General features: G+C 39.8%; 1 protein-coding gene across 3 annotated transcripts in view; it reads right to left on the reverse strand.

Moving 5' to 3' along the window:
- ZSWIM6 (zinc finger SWIM-type containing 6) overlaps positions 1–15,353 on the reverse strand; it is a 134,157-nt gene that overhangs the window by 17,345 nt on the left and 101,459 nt on the right. For 2 of the 3 annotated variants that reach the window (XM_065662649.1, XM_065662651.1), the window contains exons 5-9: positions 9,043–9,222; positions 7,306–7,482; positions 6,864–7,010; positions 3,919–4,065; positions 1,000–1,260 (exon numbers count right to left, since the gene is read on the reverse strand). In XM_065662649.1, the coding sequence (XP_065518721.1) occupies positions 1,000–1,260; positions 3,919–4,065; positions 6,864–7,010; positions 7,306–7,482; positions 9,043–9,222 (912 nt within the window). The remainder of the gene's footprint in view (positions 1–999; positions 1,261–3,918; positions 4,066–6,863; positions 7,011–7,305; positions 7,483–9,042; positions 9,223–15,353) is intronic. The other variant, XM_065662650.1, reaches the window with a different exon arrangement.

Below are 15,353 nucleotides of genomic sequence, written 5' to 3' on the forward strand. Positions count from 1 at the left end.
CTACTAGCTGGATCCAGCATGTCCAAATGCCATAAAGCAGCACTATAGCCACACCACAAAGGAAACTCTCCCCATAGTGTGGCTTCTAGGCAGTGTCAAATGTCCAAATCACCTTCCAATAAGAGGAAGTTTTAAAAGACAAATGTCTCACAAAAACGATACAAAACTTGCCTGTGTAGTAGTCTTCATAACTTACTTAGAGCAATAACATACTCCCCAGCGTACCTTGAGCAAGCACTCAAAACTTGGACCCTGCCTTTGGATAATTGGTTCCTCTAAAGTTTTTCTTCTATTTAAAAACCTCCAAACCAGAAAGACAACCTCAGAGCTCATGAGATTACTCTCTGAACATGAGGCCTAAGTGCTACAAGCCTTTTTAAAAAACTAAGTCAAAAGTATGGACTTTTTTGTACAAATTTTATTGGAACACATGGGCTACTTCCCAAACACGAATTGTCTTAGTCAAAATTCAGTCACCAGACCAGGTATTAAGCCTCGATATCTGACTACATAGCAGTTGTATGATACAAACTTCAAAAGCAAGTAATTTTCCTAACTGCCACAAATAAACTGTTACATTTCTGTCCCAGCAACCTTACGAATTTTCTGAGCCTTTGACTTTGGAACAGAAGTACAGATCTTCATGCATTTAGAATGCTGACAGTCCCTTTTTTTATGACACAAGGAACAATTTTGGTACCTGAGAACTACTGATAACTGATGTCTGCATCTGAGTGTGAGCCTGAGTTGTATAATCACAATACTGAGATCATAGCATCCAACAAAAGGCTTATAGGTCAATAGAGTCCTAATTCTTACAGTTACGTGATATCTAAAGAGTGTTTGATTTTTATTAAGAGATTGGAAACTAAATTTTGCGGGAGCTGTGTGTCAAAAAAACTACCTAAGTATATAAGGCAGTTTCCACGGGAATACTAGCTGTGTGCTTGTATAAGCGAAGACAGTTTAAAGAAGCAGTTAGCATCTATATTGAGCTACCTTCTAAAAGGAAGACTGCTTGCTTTCGAAAAATCTTCACCAGAGTATCATCCAATTCAATTTCCTGTAGCTTAGAAATGAGCTGCTCCTCATTTCGACAAACCTTCTCTTGTGCATACAAGCCATCTGGCATTATTCGTTGCTGTCCCAGCCCTATCAATGCTACTTCCACAGCCAGCGTCAAATAAGATTCCCCCTCTTCAAATAACTTGTGTGCAGGCAGGTGGTGGTACTCCAGAGATTTGCATTGCCCCATGTGGTCTGTAAAGGGTGACACAGAAAGAAAAACACATCAGCAAATCATTCCAACCCATAATCTGCCTATAATGCTACATTGTCCTGGGTTTACCAGGAGCCGTTTTGCTCCTTCTTGGTAACTGGTGCAAGCTCTGTGTTTTGACTTCCAGCCTGAGCAGAGAGCTGATAACACCGATTGTTTTTTAATTGTTGTTAAGTAATGTTTATTCTGGCCAAGGACTCTGTGAGTCTCATGCTCTGCTGGGGACGAGGGAGGCCTGGAGGAAGCAGAGACAGGACACCTGACCCAAACTAGCCAAAGAGGTATTCCATACCACAGCACGTCATGCCCGGAGAGGTAACTGGAAGTTACCCGGAAGGGCAGGCTCTCTCTCTTCGGGGGGGGTCGAACTCGTTCGGCGGTGGTATCGTATTCTCTTGTTGTTTTCTCTTATCAATATTATCATTGGTGGTAGCAGCAGTGATTTGTGTTATACCTTAGTTACTGGGCTGTTCTTATCTCAACCCGTGGGAGTTACATTCTCTTGATTCTCCTCCCCATCCCTCTGGGAGCGGGGAGGGTCAGGGTGGGGGGGTGAGTGGACGACCTGTGTGGATCGGTTTAAACCACGACATACATATACAAATGCTTCTTCTGTTACTATTATTATTTCTAATTATTTACATTCCTAGCACAAACTCAAAATCCAGTGATCCAATTTAAAACATACCACCAAATTCTACGTGACAGAAATACACAGAACAATTAGATTTTAAACAACCCACTCAAGTAAAACTATACGTTTTATTTTTAAACGGCATGATTTACAGAAAGGCAGTTTTTCCAGCTTTGCATTAATGAGGCCAAAAATTTTACAATCCACCCATTTCTTTATCTCCTTAAAGCCTTGATGTGTAAGAGGAAGGGAAAGGTGCTTATATACCTGCATCAATTTCAGTTGAAGCCATTACTATTGTGCAAATACAATAGATCAGGGAACTCCACAAGTTTAGAACATCCTCTGTTTGCTACAGCTCTTTTCAAGCTCTTTATTACTTGTTACAGTTGCATTTATGATAAAAATACTTATTAACACTAAAAGCCCTACTTTTAGCAAAGATTTTATGTAGAGAGTACTACTGATTCATCTGGCACTTCACAGCCATACCATATAACAAAATGCTATTCCAACCTGTAGCAGTTCACAGTCTGATTTGGGAACAAAAAGTTACAATGGCCAGTTATGAGGAGATTGACAACTGCAGCAAATAGGAAGGCTGAATGCCTTTGGTGAACTGTATAGGCATGTGTAGGTGGAAGTTACTTTTCAACACACACTGTTTTCATTTCATGGGGTTGTTGTGGGTTTTTTATAATTGCAAGGAACCTGATTTCTAATTTATTTTTTAATTAAAAGTTCTTCCAGAATTGATGGATATGGGATTAGAAATTTAATGAAGAAAATCTAATTGAATGAAAATAGTTTTGAGGCAAAGCCCCACGAAGATTGCAGGTATGTGTATAAAAAAGCTCCAGGTAGAGGGATGAATCCAGTTTCTGTCCACAGAAGTGGTGGTAAGAAGCTACTACAGAAGTGAAAAGACTGAGAACAAGGAATTAATCAGTCAAGCTTCTGGGAAGCAAATACTGAAATTAAAATGGGCGTACACATTCTTTCCTAAATCATATATCAATACTGCAAAACTGCTTTCCAATTCATATCATTTACAGTTCATGCATGTAATCAATTAAAACTCTTTGTCACCAGTTTGAAGCATTGTGTATACTTGTAGCTAAGAAGTCCAGTAACATCCTGGGCTGCATTAGCAGAAGTGTTGCCAGCAGGTTGAGGGAGGTGATCCTTTGCCTCTCCTCAGCACTAGTGAGCCCACACCCGGAGTGCTGTGTCCACCTGCAGGCTCCCCAGTGCATGGACATACTGGAGCAGATCCAGCAAGGGTCCACAAAAATGATTAAAGGACTGCAGCATCTCTCACGTAATGAGAGTGAGATAAGTGGCATTATTTAACCTGGAAAGTAAAGGCCCAGGAGGATCTTACCAAAATGTATAAATATGTGCAAAATAAGACAGTGCCAAACTCTTCTCAGTGGTATCCTATGACAGGACAAGAGGCAATGGGCACAAAATGAAATACAGGAAACTCCATCCAAGCATAAGAAAATACCTTTTTCACTGTGAGGGTGGTTGAACACTGGAAGAGGTTGCCCATAGAATTTGAACAGTGTTCATTCTTGGAGTTATCCAAAACCCTACTACACACAGTCCTGGGCAATCTGCTCTAGGTAATGCTGCTCTGAGCAGACAAGGTGAACTAGATGATCTTCAGAGGTGCCTTCCAACCTCAGCAATTCTGTGATTCTAAGATTCCCTGCAGTTTCTCAAAGAGGACAGACCAATGTATGTGGAGAGAGCTGCTGCAGTCATGTCTCACCCATTTTATTTCAAGGTTGAAATAGGGCATTGTCTTTAAGAACGAGTAACTGGTAATATTTTAAGTGCTTTCACATTTTAAACATTTTCTCTCCTTTGTGTTTTCTTAAGGAATGCAAATGTGAGTTCTTATACTATAGTAACAGTGACTTTGATGCTGAATCAGAAAGGCAGGACAGAAAATTGCCTCCAGTAAATGAAGATGTACAGAAGATAAGCTTGGCCTTACCCGTGAAGTCTGAGAATCCATGGAAGCTCTCATCATCCACCCTGCAGGCTTCCATCAGGCTACTGAAGAGAGTGCCAATGGGGTCCAAAGGGTGTCCCACCCAACCTTCAAGATTTGTTATTGAGGTTACTCCTCTGTGGAGAAGTTCTGTGACAGAAAAGATGGAGGGAGAGAAAGAAAGTCATGTCAGCCTCTCAGAACAATTGTAAAAGTAGAACTGATTAAAATGGTCTTGGTACAGAATTCAAAGTATTTCCAGTAGGTTCTGCTTAGAAGGAGAAAATGGTGTATTTGAGAGTGAATTCGTCACTCTTTATGAATATGTTAAAAGAGGTAAAGAAAAAGAACAAAGGCCAGACATTTTGAGCACTAGCAAAGTGCATTATGGGTCAAAATTTTCAAACGCAATGTCTATTGAAACCTGTTACTTGATACCAGTAGCTCTTCTGAAAACGTCTGCTGAAACACTACAACAAAACTCTTTTTCTAAAATATTCACAACAATTTCCTTGCTCAAAAGACACAGTGCAATTCTTACATTTTAAGTTAATCTGATGACACCAAAATAAATGAAAATATTCTAAACATGTCCCAATTCCATAAATAAAATATAAGCTTATCCTGCATTTAAACATTTATTGAAGTAATAAACTCATGATGACAGCTCCTTTAACAAGAAAGAAAGAAAAAAAGAATAAAATGTTTAAATTAGATGCAAAAGGAAGGAATCATCCTTTAAGCGGATCAAGTGCATTGTTTGTCATTCGAAAATTCCAATCAGCAGCCCCCTTCAGAGAGACTTTGTCTTGCAGCCCCCAATGATCATTTGGTTACGATATGAAAAAATTCTTTAGCACAGTGAATTGAAGGCGGTGTGGTTGTGGTAACAGATGTTAAAGATCCCCCAAATCCCTTTTTTTATTAAGAGTCTTCTGGCAACAGCTTCCCTTTGACCACAACTCCCAGCTTTTTTCCTCCTACACGCAGGACTGAGCTGTGAGACAGACAGCACACTACGGGTGACCATTTAAAAACTACATAAAAGATATTAGGGATGCTTTGTTTCTCTGCCTGTTACACACTAACTTATACCTGCCTTCACTCTCTTGTTCACAAAGTGCCATCTTTCCAAGTAACCATTATCAAAGAGCTTTTAAAATCTGCTTCTTGCCTATTTAAATGTGTGGGGCTACTAAATGAAACAGCTACACTGTCTAGAGGGTGGGGTTTTTTAAAGAATTCACTGATATGTAATATGAAAAGCAAACAAGTAAATCACTGTCTTGCTAGCAAATAGCATGTGCTAAAGGTGATAGAAAGAAGTGAGCAATATTACCAAAATGATTAATGACAGTGACTTCTTACTGACTCACTTATGTTCTATTTATTCTACTGTGCCTACTTACGAGCTTCACTTGTGTCATGCCGAACTTCAGTCCTTCAGTCATATAGACTTCTAACTTTAAAATCATGCAAGTGGTTCCACGGACATCAGATCAGTCACATGAATAAAAGTTAAGTAGAAGCACATGGTGTTTGCTAAATTAACCTAAAGCAGGGCTGGAGCTGCAGAATTCATCTGCTCATAGAGAAGACCAGCACATTTTGTGGTATTAAAAGAGCATCTTTGAAAAATTCCACACATAAAAGAAATAAAATGAAAAAGCAGTGACAACATACAACAAACTTCTTTGTTTCAGGATAGGATGGATTACATTCCATACACTTTGTTTTTTACTTAAAATAGCATGTAGTTGACTGCTACAGAAACTGCTCCTAGGCAAAGGAACTTAAGTTAACAGAAGAACCCAACATCTAGATGCTGCATTAGCAACTGGGAATGAAATGGAGCAGTACTATGGCCAGCACACTTGCAGGAGACCCTTCACACCTCCCAGTGTGTGAAGGCACACGTTCACACGCACTGACATTACTCTCTACCTTCTTATCGCCCCAGTCTGAGAAGGCAGAAAAGCCGCAAAGCTTTTAAGGGAACACTTGTTAAGGAAAATTACATTATATGATAAAACCACTTTGCAAATTCTCCTAAGTAATAACAGAAGTGCTTTTAGGTTTTGTTCAAATCTAGGATCCATAATAGTGCTCAAAAAAAAGCCCCACCTTGGGTACAATGCATGAGGACACATGTAGCTAAGAGCAGCAACAAACATCTAAAATAAAATTTGAATAAAGGGATTCTTGTAGCAGCAGAGAAAGTAATTCTAGTCTTTCCATGTGCATTCTTTAACCATAATGCCATCCCTTCTTCTGCTCTTCAAACTAACAACAAAGTTCAGTGCAGGTTTATTTTGGGCAGGAAGGATCAAATGGCATAGAAATTGTATGGAAAGGAGGATGTTCCTTCAAAAAAAAAAAAAGACAAGAAACCCAAGGGTAGTGCTCATCAAAGGAACACCATAGAATGTTTTATAAAAAAATAGTGTTTCAAGAGAAAAATCCACCTCTGATGAAAAACACTAAAACTTTAAGCATGTTAAGAGACTCTTCCTGAACAAACTGCCAAATTTGACAGAGTGCAGACTTTGCTTCCTCGTTACCCGTAATGCCAACTCAGAAACACATAGTTCAGCTAAATTATATGTCATCATATGAAAAAAATATTAAACACCTGACAGGCCAAATGCAAAGCTCTGTTTAGAAGCCAGTGAATATTTCCACTGTGTAACCAAAAATCATGATTGGGATAAAAGCCCCATCATACCAGACACTGGAGAGGGCAGAATAGAGTCTTTGTCCGGCACAGCTCACAACCCATCTTACACAAAACCTCTGACATCCAGAATGTGACATTACCACTGTCATCATCAAGAGTTCAAGTCACTTCTTTTGCTTTAGTTTCAAAACTGGTTTTCTCATGCAAAGTTCCAGTCTGATGTTATTGTCACCCCACACGTCCTTTGCCCTTCTCTCTTCCCCACATTTACCTTTTTTCTGAGCCCGGAACATTTCCAGCTGTTTCTGCTGCTGCCTTCTTAGTGTATTAACAATAGCTATTGCTAGTCTCAGTGCTTCTCGTGGGTATCCATGAGATCGTAATGCATCCACCCTCGCACAGGCTGTAGGAACATGTTCTAAAATGGAGAAAATATTTGAAGAATAGCAATGCTTCCATGTCTGCAATAGCCTGTTTTGCTAGGTTACGCAAAAGGGCTTTTTTGTTTGGTTTTTTTTTGTTGTTGTTTTAAAAGCTATGCAAGAGAGACTTAAAGGACTACTTCCGAGCCAGTATTTCAAGGGACCCTCTGTTCTTTTTGCCAGGCTCTTCATTCATCTCTCCACCAGCTCCCCCCTCCCTACCAAAATAATGCCATAGAAAATGAACAAAGAAGCAAGTAATGGAAATGTCTTTCCGGTTTAGCCACTTACCATGCCAGAGGGGCCACCCCTGAGAGTCAAAGAGTAAGTTTTCAGTGTCGTCATGGTAACAGTAGTTGGCGTATAGGTCACTGTTGATAATGTGCTGTAAGTGGCTGTCCTGCCAGTGCAGATCGCATGCCTCAATGGCTCGAGTGAACACCGTCCGATGTGGCCTGTTCGACGAATCTGTCATTTGCACAAGTTTAGAAAGCTGCATCAGCTTTACTCATTCATATGTGAATCAGTCATTCACAGTATTCTTGTCCTCTGCCTATTCACCACCCCCAACCGACAGCAGCCTGCCTTGCCCCTCTCTGCACCAAGCAGCCCGCAGATGACATTTCACATCCTACCATTACCCAACAGCTCAAAGTGTGCGCCATTCACTTTGCATTCAGAGAGTTCTACAAACCAGCATGGCTGATGCTAAACATGACTTTGCAGAGGAAACATTAGAGATTAAGGACACTCAACAGCATATATAAACTCCCACAAAACCACACTAGAAAGTATATGGTACACAGCTACTCAAGCATCCCCAGCTTCTTTCCTCCTCAGACCCAGAACTGCCAGGATGAGGAATGGATAAACAATGCATGAAAGATTTTTCAGAAGTGACATTAACTTTGAGCACTTGTATAATTCTTGTCATAAATATACAAATACTGTAAAGAAAGTGAGGTACAGAGGCCTTGGGATTGACATAATCCTTACCTGACATCTTCCTACAGCAAAATCACTCTGTTGACATGGCATTATGTCTATGACCATTGAGATGCTATGTCGGAGTTACCACTGGACTGCCCAAGTTGGGCTGAACATCACAAGATACAGAAAGCAAAACACCTCTATAGGGAGTCAGATGCGGAATTAACTTCTGTCCCTGGCTAGCTGAGAGATTTAAAAATGAACCATGTCTATTTCCTTCAGAGGTCAACTTTCAAGAAAAAGAAACAAGGAAAACCCCATCTAAGCCCAAACCTGTCATCTCCCAAGCACAGACTGTTAACTTTATAGTGATTATATGAAACAGGTATCAAAGCACTGAGGTTTTGAGGACTACGAGGGTTTTTTCCCAGGTAAGTATCCTGCACCTTCCCCAGTTATTAGCAAAGTAGCCATCTTTGCTTGAGGAGAACTGCACAAGGCTACTGTCAGATTTGATAACTGCATTTTAGATTAGAAAGCCTGATAACGAGTAAGAAAAGGCACCTCCTCTCAGGCCAGTATTGCCTCTACAATTCCCCCGCACCTGGCAATGCACACTGCACATACAGAGCACATCCCATAGATTGCTGCTTTAGTTTCTCACGCACTCAACTTTAATGCAGTTGCAACAGATCCCTCTTTAAATAGATATCAAAGGCCTTGTAACTGCAAACAAAATGAAAGACCCAACACCAGAAAGAATGCAAGATTATAGTCAAGCAAAGAAACAACAGACTTTTACATGACATACTTCAAGGACATCCAATCTTCATGCAACACGTATTTAGAAGCACTAGGTGAAAAGTTAGAACTAACTAAATGCAAATACTTGCTGTGAAAACATTGCAGCCCCAGCACAAAAAAACCCACCTATTTATCCCTTCTGCAAGTATAGTATTAGTGAAAATAATTTTGGCTGGTCAATCCTCAACAAGAAAGTTACTTGTTCCAGGAAAGAGTGCTGAATTCTGCAGGGCTAGAGTGTATAAGATAGAGGTTATATTATACGTTGCAGTCAGTGCATATGTTTAGGCTCACCTTGGTTAGCATTTGCACCCTGAGGCAAAGCATTGGTTAAATTGGGCAGTTCGTTTCCATGGTTTCCATCTTCCCAGGGACAAACATCCACACTGTTCCATTTTTTCAGCTGTTTTAGCCAACTGGACTTCTGCTCCAACTTGCAGTGGGGATTTAAGACTATACACATCCACAGAGCACCTGATTTTAAAAAAATTGCTAAATTATGTTTTCTATTAAAAATGCAACAGCCGATGACTAATTGCAAACTTCTATACTCTAACACTTTTTCTCCCCTCAAAGGCTACTCTGCTTGCTTCCCAGCTACACCTAACACCCAGCAGAGTGAATTCCTGACACAGGATCTTGGAGCTGGCATGGCCCATCTGAAGCAGTTGAAAGATGGTACCAAGCCAACTTTCGCAATTAAAGGGCATGAAGAGGTCTTTTGTATGAGAAAATTAGACTTTGCAATGTATGGCTCATTAGACAGGAACATCAGTCAAAACCAAACCAGAATTCACGTAAAGAAATTATCCACATTCTTCTTTTAATTTTTGTACTAGAGGCATAATGCTGTTTTCTATGAACAGGACTATGTATCTACCAGCTTCATATCACAGGAACTAAAGAAGTGCCTTAGTAAGACATGTATATTCTAAATATACACTTCCACACTCGGAAACTAGCAGAAGTAAGTACTGCTGATAGTATAACTCACTCCCAAATACACTGGGGTCTCAGAGATCCACTAAACACTGGCTTTGTGCAGCCTAATAGGAGTAAGATATTTTTACTGCAACTACTTCAGTAATTTGATTACACTAGAAAATTTGTTTTACATTTTCTGTTTATGGAGCTTGAAGAGAAAGCTAATTTGCACTGACATTTCACACACACCATCACTTCGGAACCTGTTCCCTGAAACTATATAGCAGGGCAGGCACAAATACATCAAGGTTTCTAGTGACAATTTTCAAATGGAAAGATTTTTCTCTAAATCAGCTGTCCCTTCATCAGCATGAACTTTTGACATAAGTATGAAGACCTCTGAAAGTGCTTTTTAGAAACAGTTCATTTGTTGATTAAGAATGTTCCTAATACACTCACTACAAGAGATTAGGAGAATATGCTTAAACTATGCAATCTTCATGGCAGGCTGAAAAAAAATGAATAAAAATGCAGCTGGTTCTTCCAGGATAATAATTCTCACATTGAAGTATTCTTTTGCTAGCTAAGAATGTAAAATGGATACTCAGAGCACAGGCCATCACATTACATTAATTCCTACAATAACTCAGCATGTCGGTATGCCACAGCACAGGAACCAGTGGAAACACAGCTTGATCTTTAAGGTTGTAAGTCCCCTGCTATTTAGACCAACATGGAATGGGGAAGTAGTATCACAGAGATCTAGCCACAACAAAATATGATATGGTGCAGTACAGAACATCAGAGGGACACTACACTGCAGTACACTACTACTGTACAGTAGTTAAATACAGCAAGTTTAGTACAGCAAGTGGGTTTTGTTTGGAAGTGTCTGAAACTTGCCATAGGAGTGAATAAGGCCAATACTGTTCTTAAAAACTTCTTTTAAAACCAAATCATACAACTTTCTTTAGACACACTTGCCAACATACCTCATTCTCCAATCAAATTACAACTGGTTCTTGTTACTAAGCATCAATACATTCAGCACTGCTGAAGACACAGCAACTGTATTCCTCGCAGTATTCAAAACAAAACAGAAGATGGGGCACACTGGAAAGCCCCAAAGAACAGTTAACTTGGGCGTAATTATTTATTTTCAAATTCAAGTATCACTTGAGAGCACTAAGGAGACACTGCACCTCTCAGCATCCAACAAAAAAACATCCCATTTAATACTTTGTAACCAGATTCCCAGTGTTTTCAGACTGAAGCAAAAGCAAAGTGGAATAATTTAACTGCATTTGGTACGTATTTCAATCATCCAGCAAGGCAGAACACACAGTACTAATTACACCATGTCCCTACAGAATGAACGGCCTTTTCTTTTTCCACATCTCAGAAACACCACTAGAGGCAAAGGAATTCACTTTTCTTCAGAAGCTCCGCTATGCATGCGGTACATCTAAGAAGCATGAGAGGGGAAGAAATATGCCGAAGTACCAAAATCCTTTAACAACTTCTTTGGCTTAAACAGGGAGACCACCTCACACATAACTACATTGTTAGCAGCCATTGTTTCAGAAAACCAGGCTATTTTTATGCAAATGAAGCCCAAGGACAAGTGCATTTCTAATAAACCTCACAAAAACCACTTGAAATTTCAATAGGGCCCAACTGCACCCTGGTCCCAGAGACTTCAGGGTGAGTGGCTTGCACATATGAGATCTCACACGGCTTTCATGGCTGTACGATTCCCTGCAGAAGAGCAGGGTGAGACAAAACTCCCCCACAAGAAGCAAAGGGAATGGAAAAAGCCTCGGGCTCAGCTCCTGTAGTGCTACAAAGGCTACCATCTGGGAGAAGGATGCATAATGCCAATGACCCCACACTCTTCAGTATGGGGTTTTTTGGTTTGTGTGTTTTTTCTGGTGTTTTTGGGTTTTTTTTTTTTAGGGTTTTTTTTAGGGGGTGTGGGGGTTGTGTACTTTGTTGCTTTTTTTTTTTTTTCTTTGAGGGTGGTGGTGATTTTTTTCCTTTTCTTTTTTCCTCTCCTCTAGAATGTGTGCATTTGCCTGTATTCATATTTCCTCCCCCTCCTGCTCCCTCAGTGCCTGCCCCCTCCCCTGACATCTGCTCCATTCTAGCTCTTTCAATTCACTGGTTCTTGTCCTGCTCCTAGCACTGAAAAACTCTTGAGGAAAATGTTCACTTGTGCTCAGATTTTTACCCCATGACAACTGGAAGGAGCCTGGAGAATACTCTTTCTATTCTATGCTGTTCAGTAGAAGTCTCCCCGAACTGGCCCTTTAAATGTCACTACCAACCTGGAAGCTTACATTGGCCTCAAATGAGATTTTCTATTTTCTGCCTAATCGCTCACATATGGGGAAACTGCTGACCATGCTTACCTGTTACTACAGATAGGCTTAAGGAATAATGAAGGGCAGCTACTTGTAATTTGGGGGGAAGGTATCTAAATCCATTTCCAGTGACTTCAGCCTGGCAATGAACTGCTAACTGCTGTTAGCAACAGTCTATGCTCAAAAGAAGTTTCCCCAAACAGACTGCTGGCATTCTCAAGTTTACCTGTTTGACTAGATTTAATGATATCACCAATGCCACCTGCAATATGAACAAATGCCTCATTAAACGGAAAAAAGAACCCCAAACCAAACCAATGAAAAACATCAAAAAACTAATAAAACTCAAGCCCCAACCAATCAACCAGAGAACGTGTTTGTGTTTACATACTCTGTAGCTCTAACCAAGTAAGGAGAGAGTCTTCCTGCTCTTCTCCTCTGGCATCAGGTATATTTTCATACTGGTTCTCAGTAGGCTGACACATCTTCCCTCCCTAGCTACATGCTGCTAAACCAAATGTAAACTCCCAATTTTGATCCCTTGACTGTGACCTAACATCTTTCCAATGCAAAACTAATCACAGCACAGTGACAAAGTTATCATAACCCAATATACAAAAATTCTTCTCACAGAAGGTAATTGGAAAATGAGACATGCTGTGAATGCAATTTGATATTAATTTCACAAAGGAATGAATATTAGAATTGTCATATCATAGTGAGAAATTGCCTATTTTCATTCAACACTAAGCCTCCTGACCTGGAAAAAGCCACCTTTGCCAAAACAGATCTGTGATTCAGACAGCACTCCTCTTGAAAATGCATGGTTCTCTCTCATCTTTATAGTGTGCCTCACACTATGAAAAAATAGGTTACATTACTGTTTTACACAGTGCATGCCTTCCTGGTACCTACAAGAGAACATCAGTGTTTCTCAGTAGGCACCCCTACCTTTGAATTCACGACGAAGAAAGGGACGGTGTGCATTTACATTTATTAGGATTTAAATATACAAATCAAAAAACATTAAAAAGCATTCAGTCACTTTAAAAGTACATGTTGTCATAATTACACATCCTGTCTATGCATGTATTCATGAAGCCAAAGGAAGTGCAAGGAATGTATACAGACTCTCCCCAGAGAATAAGCACTGCTTGTTTTTCATAAACCCCATTATATTTTGCTTTTGCCATAGTAAATGGGAAGGTGGTGATGGAAAAAGTCTAAGTTGGGTGCTAGGACACTGACCATGACTGAAAATCCAGTGTACAATGTTGTTTATTTGATTATAATCTTCCCAAGAAATCTGCTGTTTCTCGAAATACTATGTTACCCTGTCATGGCTGCTGCGTAGTTAAGCTTGGGTCAGGATTTCCCCATGTGTAATACCTGTGTAATGGCTGAGACTTCCCCCTTACTTTAGAATGTTGTATTTAATTTTCTATTCTATGATTCTAATATACTTAAGATCAATCCATTAATTCACAAAATTAAGATATGCAAAAAACAGATGCATATGTACAGTGATATTTCTTTGCCCCTTTCATCAATGCACATCTCTCTCAAAAAATAAAACCCATTAAGCTACCTGGTTAGTAGCATTTGATTATTTCAAAGAAAACGGAGCCACGTAATCAAGATCATTCCTTTTGTGCACAGACAAGTCAGCTTTGGTAACTGCTACACACTTGCCACTGCACCCCATTTGAGCCTAATCAATTCTACTACAAAAGCATCATTTTCCAGCATTGGTAGTGCCAGAATAGAAAAAATACTAGGAGGCAGAACCCATGATCCCTTTAACTAGATGCGTCAGAAAAGATTTTAAGTGGTTTACATCTGTTTTTTAAACACTGGGACAGCCATTTGGAAACCCCAAAGAAGGTAGTGTGTGGTATTTGTTGCTTCTCAATGAGAAGGGCAAGTGCCTTCAGAATGACTGGCAATGCCACCTCCTTCCTGCAGGCAGGGAGAGAGCTCCACCAGAACAAAGCATAATCAGGAGTCCCACTGGAGAACACTCCAATTAAACAGTAGCTTTTATGGAATAGTAAAGATAGGCGAAGCACTTCAGTGCTGTTCTCTCCTCAGTAAGAACCCCAAGGAAAAGTGCTCTCAGCATTCAGTTGGATCCAAGTTGCAATTTTATTCATAAAAACAATTCCTTAATGAATTCTGGTTTCTCTGTGCAGACTTCAAAAAAGAAAAAAAAGAAAAAAAGGCTTTCTATGGGTGCTGTGTTTCTTGGAGAACAGAATGTTTCATTTTGCTCTAATTCATTCTATTACTGAATTAAACTTTGATGTATTGGTCTTGACAAGTGCTTCATACTGATTGTATTGTGTATGATAGTATAATCACTCCCCATGCATTTCACACTAGCTGGCTGATTAATGCAATAGATTACTGATGGCAAGAAGGAATCATTGCCCTTCTGCACACCAAACTCCAGGTGTGCATTAGAACGGAGGTGTAACCCAGGGGCAAAAAAAAAGTTAACTTCTTAATTTCCCCTTTCTCTCTTGCTGCGTACTGCTGATCCAAGGGTTAAAAGCACACACGTATTTGGCTGAAAGGAAATGGGTGTTTACATACAGAGATTCTACTCTAAACTCTCCTTAGCTACTAGTTTTGATCTCTACGTGCCAACTAACAAAAAAACCTCCTGCTCTCATTTTCCTACATTTTCAACTTTCAGCACAATGGAAAAAGGAACTAACCAAGCGCTTCTACCATTTTGCATAAGCCCGTGGTTCCAGTTATGATTTAAGTTTGTTTTAAAAACTTGCATCTTTGCAGACACTCCACCATTTGATAGAAGAGTTTCATGCAAAACCAGAAATTTGCTTGAAAGGTGCAGTTTACAGTATCACAGGCTATTACAGCATCATAGCCTAAGACTACAGTCTCTCAAAGAGTTGCTCAGGATCTGTAACGTTAATTAAATGCCCTTCTATGCACCATAGCACACTATGCACCTAACCACTGTAGCAAGGCATGGGCTACTGGTTTACAAAGCTAGAAGGAATTATAAAGCACCTGCAAACGAATCTCCCTGATTAACTTCCCCAATATTCACAGTATCATTCATTTGTTCACAAACCAACAACCTAAGGTAAAAGCATTGTTAATGCTACCACAAATAGTATAAAAAAGTCCTCCTTTAAGAGCATCTTAACATGATTATTCAGAGTTTTAAGCAGCTGGCAATATTTAGCTAGGTGGTGAATAAAGTGTGTTCATGCCCAAAATAGAGATCGGATATTTTAACTGGTAACATACTGAGTAGTCAGTCTATTTTCAGAGACTGTTAACAAT

This window comes from Lathamus discolor, chromosome Z (genome assembly GCF_037157495.1).
Source record: "Lathamus discolor isolate bLatDis1 chromosome Z, bLatDis1.hap1, whole genome shotgun sequence".
NCBI classification, from domain to species: Eukaryota; Metazoa; Chordata; class Aves; order Psittaciformes; family Psittacidae; genus Lathamus; species Lathamus discolor.